This window comes from Moschus berezovskii, chromosome 11 (assembly GCF_049115385.1).
Source record: "Moschus berezovskii isolate FMDL1 chromosome 11, NW_MosBer_1.0, whole genome shotgun sequence".
Lineage (NCBI taxonomy): Eukaryota > Metazoa > Chordata > Mammalia > Artiodactyla > Moschidae > Moschus > Moschus berezovskii.
This window is the reverse complement of record NC_142470.1, coordinates 69,600,134-69,615,517: the sequence shown is the minus strand read 5'-3', so window position 1 is coordinate 69,615,517 and position 15,384 is coordinate 69,600,134. Positions and strand designations below refer to the sequence as shown.

Sequence of the window (15,384 nt, the reverse complement as noted above, 5' to 3'; positions counted from 1 at the left end):
TGAAAGACTTTGAAGACTGTGACTATAAGAAAAAGAGAAATTAAAAAGGGACTTTTCAATGTTAAAAATGAGTAACTGCTTCCCCACGCCTCATGCATCAGTTAAATGTAAACAAGGAAATATTTCTAACGAAAACATAAAAGAAAAGATTTAAAAGTTAAGAATTCTAAGTTACTAGATTTGAGAGATTTTATGATGAATGCTCATAATCCCACGCATCACTGAGGATGAAGTAACAGATGTGTTTGTTTCAAAGTTATCTTTTGTAAAAATGACACTAAGATGATATCAACAGCGACATTGTAAACAGATTAACAAACTTTTTCTTTAGTCAGATTTAGCATCATTTAAACTTTAAAATATACTTAATACAAAATATTTCTTCTATTTCTTTCCTACCACCTGAACAATAGCATTAGTCCTGATTCTAAAAACTGCCTTAAAAAAAATTGGAAATATCTAACAAAAATAGAATGCAAAAATCTAAATGGACATTAAGAAATTAAAAATAAAAGATAAAAAACTATAGTTTAATTCAATAGTAACAAAAACATAAACGAATCAAATTAGCATTGGGAATCTAGACCTTCTTTAAGAAGGAACATAATTATATTTTAGTTATTTTCTACTTAACACTAACATATATTTAATATGTTAGTATGTTAGTACTTCATTATGAATATATGTTCATTTTGTCTTTAAAATAGTTTAAGGGGAAAGTTTAGTATTTTTGTAGTGGAAAACACAACATTGGTTTCATTATTAAATGTTCATCCCCACTAAAATAACAGACACATCTGAACAAGCAAAAGCAACTTCTAAGTTATACTAGAAAAGTGCTTGACCTAAGGGTTTATAGATTCACTAAACCTATCTCAATACTAGTTTGAATGCTTTTTTTTTTTAAACAATAAACACACCAACTGCTATATATTCTGGGCTTGCCAAAGTCACAACTGATTAGAAATCCAATTATTCTTTATAAAAGATTAAAATTACGGTTATATCCCTTTTCTCTCAACAGTCTGCAAACATTATTCTACAGGTAATTCACACAGAACCAAAACAGTACCACTTACGTCATCACTCTGCTGGGCTTCTTGCATTACAAATTCTCGGACCATGGATGGACTAAACTCTACTAGATAAGAAAATATATCTGTTGCAGCTGACCTGACTTGCAAATCGTCCATGCCCTGATAAAAGGAGAATCAGATTACTTGGAGAATGTTGACCCCTCTTCTCTCCCAGATCTATGTCAAACATATTTTTGGATTTAGACATGGTACTAGAATCAAAATACATACCTCTCTCATCATTTTCTTTTACAAATACTAAAAACTTTAGGCAGCTTAATGATCAGTGTTGGCCAGGTGTGTGTTGCTTTTTTTTTTAACCACCACAAAGATAAATATTCATAGAATTCAAATAAAAGAATGAGCACAGAATTATAAAGCACTGCTTTATAAATGCTGCAAAAAATCTGGGGGGTGGGAAGGAGGATTCTTGATTTAAATAAATGCAAAAATGTGAATCATGTCTCTCAGATAAGGCTTCAAAACTTTCTAGAATCTGTCTTTAGCCCTGGATTTGCCAGTTTACACCTGAGTAACTGAGTCTCTCTTTTACTCTCCTAATAAGGGATGCTTTTGAAAACAGTCTGGGTATTTTCAATCTTTTCCATAACTTAGTTTTCTTAAAGTAGTGATCCTGAATGATTTTTCCCCATTAAGTAGTACCTAAAGGACATATGATTCATAAGTTAAAAATCTCCAGGTTTTTCAAAAACATTCCCTAAGTTTGCAATTCTCAAAGTGTGGCCCAGGGAATCCTGGGGAGGGGTCTAACAACTCCAAAAGGGGGTTATAACATCTTTTTGAAAAGTGCACTAGAGTAGAACTATTTTCATAATACTTATGAAAGTAAGTATTAAGGCATTACTGGCCTTTTTTGCTCCCAGTCTCTCAGAAGTCTAGTGGGGTTTTCCAGAGACTATAAAGTGTGATATTGTAACAAATTAAATGCAGAAGCTGCTATGAGAATCTAGCTGTCTTCTATAAAGCCAGACATCAGAGAGACTGGCAAAAAAAGTGAAACAATGCCACTTGTCTCACCAAAATTTATTTGTTTTGGAAAAATTATTTGTTCATAAAAGTTATTTATGTTAACTATAATGGGTTATTATTAAATCAGTTAATACTTAAAAATCTTCTGTTAATTTTTCATACAATAAATGCCACTGGATAGTTCATATAAACAGAAGTGTGAAAATCACTCCCTCTACACCGTATTGCAGAACAAGCCCCCTTGGTCATCTTCTTTCCCCCTACTCACTGGTCTAAAAAGGAAAGGAACTTTATTAGTTTCTAAGAAACAGACTTAACTTTGTTATAGAAGAGATAATAAGTCTTGTAAAAACATGTGGGATTTTTAGTCACTTGAAGTCATAGTATATGAATCACACATTAATATTATAAATTTAAGTTAAAATCTGAAGATGACTCACTGCCAAGTGAATTACAACTTAAAACATTCAACATCCATTACTATAATAAATTATTTCCCATCCACAATATAAAACTATTACAAATTTGCAATTTCAAAAACATGAAGTGAAGCTATATAATTACCATTACAATTTCAAGAGCAGGAAGAATCCCCAACTTTGCCAGAGTTTTGAAAAATGCGTCTCTGTTTTGAGGTTGTAACGTCTGAGAAAACGCACAAAATTCCTTGAAAAAATTAACCTGTAATGTTAGAAAGTTAGTGAGAAGCCAACACACATTAAAAGAAACCTTGGGGAAAACTGTAATGTGAACTACCAGTGTCGAATTAAACCTTCTCAAGGACCTGAAAACCCAGCTACCATTTATTATAGCATGGTTTCTATGTTCTTTAGGTTATGAGAAGCCAGGATACCCTGACTTCAAATCAGCCAATTCATCTTTGGTATAGTTATTTATTAACGGCATATTTAGTTTTCTCATTTATAAAATTATCTCTTACACCAGGAAACCTCTAATTTTCTTTCAATACTTCTTTAGCTTCTGACTATAAAGTTTTAAAAAAAATGGTAATCTGTTGGTAAACAGTAGTCACCATTCTCTTTTCCCTAAGCATGGTTTATATCTCAAAAACCTAACTATCAACACACTTGAAATAAAAGCATCTCTAAGAGCCAAATTATCAAGGATTCTCTTTTTTATTTTTTAAATTTATTTTTAATTAAAGAATAAGTGCTGTCTTTGGGACTCTGTGGGAGAGGGTGAGGGTGGGATGGTTTGGGAGAATGGCATTGAAACATGTATATTATCATATGTGAAAATGAATCGCCAGTTCAGGGTCGATGCATGTTACAGGATGCTCGGGGCTGCTATGTGGGGATGACCCAGAGGGAGGATAAGGGGAGGAGGGAGGTGGGAGGGGGGTTTGGGAGGGGGAACTCATGTACACCCGGGGTGGATTCATGTCAATGTATGGCAAAACCAACCAATATAATATTGTAAAATAATCAGCCTCCAATTAAAGAAAAAAGAAAAAAAGGTCATAGAAAAAAAAAAGAATAAGTGCTTTACAATATTGTGTTGGTTTCTGCTAGGATTCTCCCTACCTGTTTAGAAAAAAAAGAAAGCATCTCAATAATGTTTCTACAACCACAAAAATATATGAGTTTGTAGTTCTGTCCTAACATAATCCACATGTCTGATTTTATAATTTATAAGGCACATATTCCCTCACTAGGGGGAAAAATTAAGTATCTCTAAAAACTTCTAAGATAAATAAAATAATAAGTTTTAGAAATTTTGAGAATAATCATTTTATAGTATAATTAATTACAGTTGACCCTTGAAAATACAGGGGTTGGGGAATCTACCCTCCACTAAGTCAAACACCTGCATGTAACTTTATAGCAGGCCCTCCATATCTATTGCTCCACATCCAACCTTGGATCTTGTAGTACTGTAGTATTTACTAATGAAAAAAATAATCTGTGTCTAGACAGACTCATATAGTTCAAACATGTGTTGCTCAACAGTCATCTGTTCCTTTCATACTAATTATAAAAATCTCCCTCTTAAATTAACAAGCTCAATATTAAAAGCTGCTGCTGCTACTGCTACTGCTGCTAAGTCGCGTCAGTCGTGTCCGACTCTGTGCGACCCCACAGACGGCAGCCCAACAGGCTCTGCCATCCCTGGGATTCTCCAGGCAAGAATACTGGAGTGGGTTGCCATTTCCTTCTCCAATATGTATGCCAAAAGAGTAAGTGCTCTTTAAGGGTGTGAATTTCAATAATAACTTACCAATTCACGTCGTTTATCATCGTCCGTGGCCTCATCTGTTAATTGTGCAAAAACTTCAGACAAAAATTTCTCATCTTCCTACATGAGAAGAAATATGAAATATTAACAAAAGTATAAATTATACTCATCTGATTTTACAAATTACAATAAAAGTAGATGAAAACCTACCAGCAGTTTCATTACAAACTTAAAATTCCAGTATATTCATGTTATAAGATTCAAAACTTGACAATACCTTCAATACCTTTCAATATTAGCTAGACATATATTACTACCTTATTTAATCAGAAACCCCTAAAGAACTCTTTGAAAAACAAAAATTTGATGTTCTAAAGGGCACACATGAAAACTCTATTTACCTTAACTGAGTTCCTCTGTAGCTCCTGTTCAGGGTCTATTTATTTATGTTTAATTTAAACATAATTCAAACAAGTTTGAAGATTTCATTATTAGTCCATAGTGGATTAGAATAATGGGAGTCACAAATTCGGCAATAAAGAACACTGAAATCTGATAGCAGTAAAATTATAAATGCTAACAGTGATTATCTTTTGGTAATGGATTTTGAGTGACTTTCTTCTTTGTTCATCTTTATTTTCCAATTTTCTAGAATAAGTATGAACAATTAAATTATAAAGGAAAAAATTGACATGAATATTGAAATTCACTTTACAGAAAATTTTCATCAAAACCTGCCGAAAGTCATGCTTTAAGCTTTGCTGCTGCTGCTAAGTCACTTCAGTCGTGTCCGACTCTGTGTGACCCCATAGACGGAAGCCCACCAGACTCCCCTGTACCTGGGATTCTCCAGGCAAGAACACTGGAGTAGGTTGCCATGTCCTTCTCCAGTAGTCTTCAAAATTCACTTTTATGAAATATAATTCAAATAATTTTAATTAGTTAAAAGAACATAACCTAAAAATATTTGTAATAGTGGTAAATGCATGGTTGATAGTAAAAATCAAACCATGACATATTAAGGATATAGCTAGTATGTTGCATACAAGTCACTTCAGTGTGTCTCTTTGTGACTGCATGAACTGGGGCCTGCCAGACTTCTTTGTCCATCGAATTCTCTAGGCAACAATACTGAAGTGGTCTGCCATGCCATCCTCCGGGGATCTTCAGACTCAGGGATTGAACCCGGGTCTTTTATGTCTTCTGCACTTACTGGCAGGTTCTTTACCACTAGCTAATCTACCTGCCCCTTTTCTTACTGTGAATCCCCCATGAAGAGGTATCAGTCCTTAAAGCCTTTCTGAAACAAGGTAGAGCATATATGAAAAAATGAATGAAAAGCACTAGGTATGACTATGGAAAATATAATATGCTCTCCCAATAAATATCCTTTGGTGCTACTCAAAGACACATCATTGACAAATAACCCCTTTCACTGACTCAGAAGTGTTCTTTTTGCTATTTTGTCTATTCCCTTTGGATCTTATGTATGGAGGTCTGAATCATCCACCTTCTGAGAGAGTTCAACTGTATAAATCACTTATGCTTCAAATCATTTATCTGTCTCAATATTTTTGATTTTAGTGAATAAGTACACTTATTGCAACTTAACACCTTTTATAAATTCTTCTCTTCCTGCATCGCTCCCAGAGTAAATCCTCCTTTCCTGTCTAAAGATTTTTAACTATTTTCAGAATGTTTTCATTGGAAAATAGTTCCAGTTCTTTGATAAATGCAATTTTCCATTTAAATTCTTCTTACAGGATTCATTATTTGTGTGCTGACAGCTAAAACTCCAGAAAGGATTAGAGAAGCAATTTCAAGTACTACAGTCTGCTAGGAGAATGCTTTCTGAATCCTAGCATCCCCCCCCCCTCCGATCTCCATTATTCTTTAAAAAAAAAAAAATCTTTTTTTCTTTATTTGGCTGCACTGGGTCTTAGTTGTGGCATGAGCACTCTTAATTGTGACTTGTGGGATCTATCCCCGACCAGGGATCGAATCCGGGTCCCCTACATTGGGAGTACAGAGTTTTACCCACTGGGCCACCAGGGAAGACCCTGTTATTCTTGATAATATTCTACAAAAGCACTCTGTTCTGATATATGTATTAAGGGAGCTACTGAATGACAGCTTAAAGCCTATCATAAATACAACTGGGAAATCTCCCCCTAAATTCCTGCTTCTTTAAGTATTAATAATTAAACTAGTTTCCTTAGATCATTTCAGTTTTTCTTTACGCATTTCACTTTAAGAGCTTTTAATAAATCATAATTATTCTAAGTCAAATTGTGCATGTCTACTACTTCAGGTAACAAAACTTTAAGGGGAAAAGAGGAGCTGCTCCTATAAAGTCTGAAATCAAACTTTTTTCTCTGCAATGATGTAAAAATGGGCACAAGCACAAAACCAAAATGCCAAACCCAGGGCTCATTCACCATTAGAGGTATGAAACTTCTATTATACACTTCAAGGAAACAGAATAAAATCAGTCTCAGTCCTGGCTGCATATCTGAATTATCTGGGAAGCTTTAAGCACACACACTCACAAATACCCACAATAATAATTAGGTCTCACAAAATGGCATAAAAGGTATTTTAAAAAATAAGCTGCTTCTGCTTAAGATGAAAAATTTCGGGAAATGGACAGTGGTGATGGCTGCATAGCACTGTCAATGTACTCATTGCTATGAACTGTACACTTAAAAATTATTAAAATTCTGAATTTTATGTCACATATACTGTACCACAATGTTTTAAATGCAAAAATCGAAAAGGTAAAAAAAAAACCAAAAACCCAGTTGCATGACAGGACATTTAGAAATATAAAAGATCACATTAAGAAATGATTCTTCAAAAAACTATGAGATAAAGCCTTGTTTTCTATGTTTGATAGTACATTTAAAGTAAACAAAATAAATATTTCAAAAAGAAGGAACAAACACCAGCTTAACTATTAGGGTGACTACATATGTGAAAACAGAATTGTGAAGAACACCTTAGTTTACTTACCTGCAACATGCTGACTATTTCAACTTTGTTGAAGAAAATAAAAGACGTAAGAGTAGAAAGAAAATTCTCTTCAAAAACTGATGGTGTGGGCAAAATGATGTCCTGAATGTACTGTACCCTGTAAGTCTGATGTATTTTTTGCCTTAGTTCAGAGTCTGTTATTGGTATAACTTCCTTAAACTTTGCAGTTTTGGTCAAGAATTCTCGGTGCCTTTTTGGCTGAGCCAAAGCAGGGTCATATTCAAGACATCCCACGACATCCATGATACACTCATCAGAAAACATAACCTCAAACAGAGTTGCCTTATTTAGGAATAAAATTCCTCTAATAATTTCATACAAATGGTGTAAGCCTTCAGTGTTTTCCAGGTTCTCGCAAGCTTGGAATAGCTGCAGTAGTTTTTTAATATAGCCTTCATTTTCCAAGGCCAGAGCCAGCTTTTCCCTACGGATAGGTGAGGAGAGAACTGAGGTAACTAAGTCAGCAATCTCTTCAAGTTTATTGAGTTCACATGTGGGTAGGTCAATCAGATGACTGGTTTCAGGCATTTCTTCAAATCGTTCTTCTTCTGATTCATCAATAAGGTCCTGTGTGACTTCCACTGATGGATCCTTACCTTGAACCTAAAAATATACAGGCACAGCTGGTTACCTTAAAATACAAAAGAATTCAAAATTTTGGAAACCAAATCACTCACCACTGAATTTAAGTAAACATACCTTTTAAAGAATTAATCCTAATACACTGTTAATTAAAAGTGAAGTGTAGAGGGGGACATACTACTAGTTTACAGTTACTTGAGTCTTCAGTTACTGACTGCAGATGATTTTACTTCTAAATTTCCCAACTTGTAACTTGAGGTTAATTCTGATACCCAATAACCTGAATATTTCAGATAATGCAGAGTGAACTTTGCAGAAATTAACTCTTCTCTCAGTCCCCAAAATTATTATGTATAACAAAGCACCACCACACTGGCTTAACAAGGACACTATTGAGTTCAAACCAAATTAAAACCCAACTCCTTGTCTATACAAGAATAAGAAAAGAAGATTTCCTCAAAATACTTTTGGAAAAATATTTGCTTTTGCTCTGAGTATGAAACTGATAAACAAATTTAAAAATCTATTACTTTAAAAACTGGCATTCATTTAACATCTGTGATAAAGTCTCCAAAGGTTCTAACATCTAGATAAAAAGTATACCATAATGACTAAAGAACTGCTATATGATTCAAGTTGACTGCTTTATGATTGAAGAAAAGCAAGGCTAACAAATTTTCTAATGAATTATTCTAAAAGAGAAAAATTTAGAATTTGACTTTTCATAAATTTTTCTATCCAATCTTGCAATAATCCTCTATTCTCCACCTTAAAACATCCTGAATATCCTAAATAGACAAAGTTCCACAAATCTCCAAATTCAGCAAAGCAAAACATGAAAAAAGATCTAAGAACTTAAGAGAAAAAAGTAGATGGATATACTAATGCCTATGTATTTTTTTTCCCTAGAGGAAAGACCATATTTCTTTTACTTCTGAGTTTTCAACAGAGTATCTGGGCCTAAGGAGGATGACACATAAATTTAAGAGACACTATAAGCAACAAGATCGTAAGAACAGTTCAGATAAAATGTCTTGGAAACTCAGAGGAAGGAAAATTCCTTCCAGCTCTTGGGGTGGGGGTGAGCAAAGAATATAAGGAAGGGATCATAAAAGCCACACCATTTGAGATTTTAAGTAGATCTTCAAAGATAGGTGACTCAGAGGGAGAAAAAGGTACTCAAAGTACAAGGGGAAAGAGCACAGAGCCAGAGAAATTAAAGTACAGGACGTGCACATGGCGAATAGCAAAACTGGAAATGCAGAGTGAATGAAACCAGATCATGGAAAGTCAAGCTAAAACATCTGGATTGTTCAGGGATATGAATGTGTAGCACTTTAGAAAGTTGACCTGGCATCAGCTGCATGAGATAAATTTGAAAATATGGGTAAAATAGGTTGTTATTCCAAAGGCTAAATGAACAACTGAATTTGGACTGTGATGTTGGGGCAGATGAGGAATAGCTACAAAAGAGAAAAGGAATCGCAATGGCCCTACAGTTTTAAACTTGTCATTAGGAAGATCATGGCTTCTTTAACAAACTGATTTAAGTTTGAGGTATTTTAATATCCAGCTGACAACTAAACCTGTGGGTCTACTGTTGTTTAGTTACTAAGTCATGTCTGTCTCTTTTGCGACCCCATGGACTGTAGTCCACCAGGCTCCTTTGTCCATGGGATTTTCCAGGCAACATATTGGCGTGGGTTGCCATTTCCTTCTTCAGGGGATCTCCCAACCCAGAACCTGCGTCTCCTGCTTGGCAAGCGGATTCTTAATAATTACTACTCTGGAAAAATATGACAGAAGATAGATATCTGGTATTAGGGTAACGGTTAAGGCCAGAAGACTCTAACAGTAACCAGAGAAAAGAGAAATGAAGTCTGAGGGGAAGGAAGAAGAATCAGAGGTTACAAAGAACAAAAAAGAGGAAACCAGAGGAGTTAACACTTCAAATGAACATGGTTTGCGTAAGTTTAAGAATAAAAGCATAGCTCTGGAACCATTAACTTGGTTACAGCATGTTTATTTTTTTTGTTATCTACTATTAACCCTTAATAGTAGCTTCCTCAATTCTCTCCTAAACATAACTCTAATCTGTCAATTGCACACAAACCCAAGTGTCTATTTGGATGTTAATAGTGTTGTCCACCGGGCTTCCCTAGTAGCACAGGTGGTAAAGCATCTGCTTGCAATGCAGGAGACCTGGGTTTGATCCCTGGGTCAGGAAGATCCCCTGGAGAAGGAAATGGCAACCCACTCCAGTATCCTTGCCTGGAGAATCCCATGCACAGAAAAGTCTGGTGGGCTACAATCCACGGGGTTGCAGAGTCAGACACGAGTGAACGACTAACACAAACAGTGCTGGCCACCAGGTATTTCTGGTTCTGTCTCTTGTGGCACGTGAGTTCATTGATTCAATGAAGTTACATGAAGCTGTGTGACTTGCTTTGGCCAATAAAATGTGAACAAAAGTGCCATGTGTAACTTTTGGAAAGAGATTTTAAAAACCAGTACCCCTGATTTGTCACTTTTCTTTCCCACTTTGCAATAACTTTGGAAATATTAAAATGAATTCTCTTATCAACTTGGGTCCCCGAGTGACTCTGCTAAGCAAAGTTCCTTCCTCTCCAATATTGGTCAAACAGCAGTAAGGAAAAAAAACCAAGTTTTGTTGTGATAAGCCACTGAAATTTTAGGATTTTGTTATTGCAACACAAACTGTCCTTAACATTCTTAAAGTCAGTCAACTTTATGCTGAAAAGGTTCATGGTAAGTCCATATTATCAATAGGATTCTCAATGAAAATTTATATTTCCCACACACCAATAACAGTCATCAGTGCCTTATAGTTACTGCTTTAAATTTTTTTCCTTTTCATCTGTCAAACACTATTTCTCCTTTAAGTCTAACAAAACACATCTTTTTCTCCAAGAGGCCACTGAATACTTAACTTCCTCCAACATTCTTCTTTTCCATCTCACAACTTATATCTTCACTCACCTCCTTCATCTGTTTCAAAGAAAATGTCCCTACCATTTTCTAAGGTTAAAAGTTCCATATGTACTTCTGACTATACTTTCCAAGAGCTCAAGATATTATCAATTATCTGAGCTCCAGGTTTTTATAATTTCTTTCTTCCCAATGATTCTTTCTGTTCTATCATTCGCCATTACCCTTAAGATACTTAGTGCTCCCTGAGCTATCAATCTTTTTCAGAGAGGAATTCTATTTTCTCATTATAAGGAGTTAAGAAACGACCAAGAAATGTGTTTTTCATTGAAATTGTTCTTTCAAAGTCAGGAATGACCTCTCAGAACTAAAACATAATGTATGGTTCTGTAGGATACCACGCAGTAGCTGGAAGCAATAAACTAAATGTATAATCAGAAACACGGATAGATCTTAAAAGTATAGTACTGAGCTGTATAGTAAAAAATTAACCTTGGGAGACCAGCAGAGTGGCCAAACATAACATTCCTTTCAAAGGTGGAAAAGTTTGGGCAAAAATCAATGACAAATAGGGAGGAGAAATGATAACAGAGGGCAAAGTAATGAATAAACAGGTAATGTAATGAGAGAAATCAAGTATTAACATGGGTGCCTAAAAAAAGCTCAGAGTAAGAGATGGTATTCTCTTAGCTCAATTATAACAGATGCCTGGAAGGCTGAAGCTATATATTTACCAAGTCTACCACTGCTCCTGGGACTCAAAAAAGTTGAATGGAAGTCTGACACCACTCTGGGAAACACTGCCATACAATATGATGAACTGGACTAATTATTAATGATTGAGTGGGATTCTACTGGTTTGGCCGAAGAAGCTTGTTCTTTCTGTAACATCTTCTGGAAAAACCAGAAATAACTTGGCCAACCCAACAGTAATGGGCCAGTATCCACTAGGACTCTTACTTTTCAGATTCTATCTACTACCACACATGGTATAACATTGCTACTGTTGATCCAGCTACCTTAAGTACATAAGCTTTATGATAATATTGATATTCATGATCAAATGTACTGGAAAATTTAAGTAAAGCTCCTTAGCATGTAATGTCAATAGAAAATGAATGACATGAAGAATAAATGGACTTACTAGCTATTAACCATCAGCTAATTTCTATACTAAAGAGCTCTCTAAGAGTTGACTGTAAGGTATTAAAACAAATTACAGTAGATGAAGGAGGGAAATGATCAGTCAAAATAGTGCAAAAAAGTAAATCATGGCTTTATAGGACAGAATAGTTTTCTCTCTAAATCTATCCCTAGCCCAGACTGGCTCCTCCAAATGTTAGGCATATTCATACCAATACTACTGCTCTGTTGCATATATGCTAACCAAATGTGGATGCTAAGGCAAATATGATCATTTTGCTCTAAGAGTCTCAGCCAAGCGCCAAAGGGTGATCTTTGCAGTCAAAGACTACTCTTGCCTCAAGAAAGGTGTGGACTTGGTCTAATTCCCAAGAGGTAACCCCTAAGCACTCTGAATATCCTTTCTATTAGGAGTGGTTCTGTTTACCTGGGGGCCGTGTGCTATGCCAGATATATCATGCACATACATGTGTGGCTAACTATGGTTTATGGTGGAGATCCTGGGCCACGCAGTATCAGCTCAACATCTGGGAGTGCTGGAAACTAGAGTCAGCCACATGGGCCGTCAGCCTTCTTATATGTTTGTTTTCTGTTTTATTTCTCCATATTCTAACATACCTCTTTTACATAAAATGGAAAAAAAAATTCAAGAATGTATGCAAGGGAGTATTATTAAAATAACCTTACCTGACAAATTTTTTCCCAGATCTCATCACAGCCAGCTTTTTCTTGGAAACTTAGTGCCAGATCATAGTTTTCAGCTTCTGACCAAACAATTAATGTATCCTGTTTAAAAATAAAGATTTCTGTGTCATCACACCAGAAGAAACAACTACAAAGTATAATTAAAAATCAAGCAGACAGGAAACAGCAAAGCAAAGCCCTCAGATAAGAGCAATTAATGTGCACTCAATTGACACCATATAACTGAATTTTGTTATCCTTTGTAACTTTAGTATTATACTGACAAAGAAATCATAGCTTTGACACTGAAGTGTCAGTGAGCAATTTTCTGACACAAAAAATATTAAGATATGTTAGCAGGCTCATGTTACCAAGATAACGTTTAATCAAAAGTCTAGCACTCTTGGCCAAAGTATAGTATACACATTCAGATATCTTTAATTATATCTCTCCCAAAGATTATGCTTTTGGGGAAAAACTGTCAACTCCCTTATTAAAAACTAAAGTTTGGTTTTAAATTAAAACACAACTATAAACACTAAAATCACTACGAGAACCTAAATGAAATGGACTTTTGAAGGATACATAATAATGGAAGTTTAATATCGCTAAAACTTTGAATTTCAAAAAAAAATCCCATTTGTGCTTATTCCAATTATCAAAACTATAATTTATGAAAACATATTTATTAATTGTTCAGTTAACCAGTATTTATAAATATTATAGCCTGATATTAAAAAATATAAAACTAAAAGTGAGCCCCAAATTAATAAAAACAAAATTTTCAAAATGAAAACAAGTCAGTACTTTGGCAGCTCTTACAAGAAAGTAAAAAATATCTTTTAATTAGTCTAGGACTCAGATTAACATTTATTTATTGTATAACCAGGTAAAAAGAACACTGAAAATCTATGTTCTGGCCTCTTACTGGCCATGCTTTTTGGAAGGGATTATTTGCCACTGTGCTTGTGTGCTAAGTCGCTTCAGTTATGCCCGATTCTTTGCGCACCAGGCTCCTCTGTCCATGGGATTCTCCAGGCAAGAACACTGGAGTGGTTGCCATGCCTCCTCCAAAGGATCTTCCCGACCCAGGGACTGAACTCCAGTCTCTTTTGTCTCCTGCACTGGCACAAGAGTTCTTTACTGTTAGCACCACCTGGAAAGCCCCTTTTTTTGAGCAGGCCACTCTTTGATTTAAACACCTTTAGTCGCTCCCATCATGTACAGAAGAGGTTTTGAAATCTTTTTAAAAAATCAAGAGAGCCGGAGAAGGCAATGGCACCGCACTCCAGTACTCTTGCCTGGTAAATCCCATGGACAGAGGAGCCTGGTGGGGTGCAGTCCATGGGGTCGCTAAGAGTCGGACACAACTGCGCAACTTCACTTTCACTTTCATGCATTGGAGAAGGAAATGGCAACCCACTCCAGTGTTCTTGCCTGGAGAATTCCAGGGACAGGGGAGCCTGGTGAGGTGCCGTCTACGGGGTTGCACACAGTTGGACACGACTGAAGCGACTTAGCAGCAGCAGCAGCATTAGTATATGATTGGTTTTATTGTTTTCAGGAATCCAATTCTAACTTTCTGAACATTCATATAAAAAAATCGAGAGCTTTTTATAATCAAAATTTTACTAAGAACCTCCATTAAAAATAAATGATAAAAACAAAGCTATTCTGGTTAAAGCACTAGAGCACCTGCAGAGGGTCCATGTTCTTTCCTCTGTTCCTGAGTTTCTTAGAGCTCAACAGGAAAACAGCTGCAGAAATAGTGACCTCCAAACTTTTAAAAACTGTGTGCCTCAAATTACTTACATATTATTTAAGGCATATAATATTAGTAGAGCCATACATACTTTATAAAACATTAATTTCATACTAAAACAAATTAAAAGGCTTATATAAAGCTTAAAAAGATAAGCCATATTTTAAAAATGTTTAAACTGTAATGGCGCCGTATTATTATTACTAAGAATTTTAAGACCCAATATAGTTAGGGCATAGTATATCCATAAATGACAGGAGATACAAATCTATATTTATTGCCATCCTTTTAGTAATTCTGAATTTGGGGGGGAGGGATAACTTTTTATACTACCTATTTTAATTATCGTTTTGGCTTTGTCACTTGGCCAACAGCCAGATTACACTAAGAGTGTAAATCAGTTTGACAACTATCTTGTTCATTTGCACTTTCATTACTATCTTCAACCCATTTTAAGGCACATGCACATTTTTGTTAGGGTTATGTTATTTTAGTTGTTAAATACCTGTAAATATTTATCTGCATATACAGGCTATAACAACTCATAATAAGTGGTGAATAGTCTTCATGGAAACATTACTCTTCTCTCAGAAAAGTGAAAATTGCTGAAGCATGTCTGACTCTGCACACCCATTCTCCAGGCCACAATACTGGAGTGGGTAGCCTTTCCCTTCTCCAGATCTTCTCAGCCCAGGGATGGAACCCAGGTCTCCTGCATTGCAGGAGGATTCTTTACCAGCTGAGCCACCAAGGGAGCCCAAGAATACAGGAGTGGGTAGCCTATCCCTCCTCCAGCGCATCTTCCTGACCCAGGAATTGAACCAGGGTCTTCTGCACTGCAGGTGGTTTCTTTAAAAGTTGAGCTACCAGGGAATCCCCTTCTCTCAGAATACCATGCTTATTTTTGATTCTTCACCACGTGACTTCATTAAATATTAGCAAAATTCAACTTTTGATAAACAGGTTTCT

The 15,384-nt window shown here is 35.6% G+C and overlaps 1 protein-coding gene across 2 annotated transcripts in view; it reads right to left on the bottom strand.

The window, feature by feature from the left end:
* The window catches only part of PPP4R3B (protein phosphatase 4 regulatory subunit 3B), a 49,729-nt gene that overhangs the window by 24,425 nt on the left and 9,920 nt on the right, over positions 1-15,384 (bottom strand). For both annotated transcript variants that reach the window (XM_055400260.2, XM_055400259.2), the window contains exons 3-7: positions 12,657-12,755; positions 7,275-7,898; positions 4,305-4,382; positions 2,631-2,747; positions 1,080-1,196 (exon numbers count right to left, since the gene is read on the bottom strand). In XM_055400260.2, the coding sequence (XP_055256235.1) occupies positions 1,080-1,196; positions 2,631-2,747; positions 4,305-4,382; positions 7,275-7,898; positions 12,657-12,755 (1,035 nt within the window). The remainder of the gene's footprint in view (positions 1-1,079; positions 1,197-2,630; positions 2,748-4,304; positions 4,383-7,274; positions 7,899-12,656; positions 12,756-15,384) is intronic.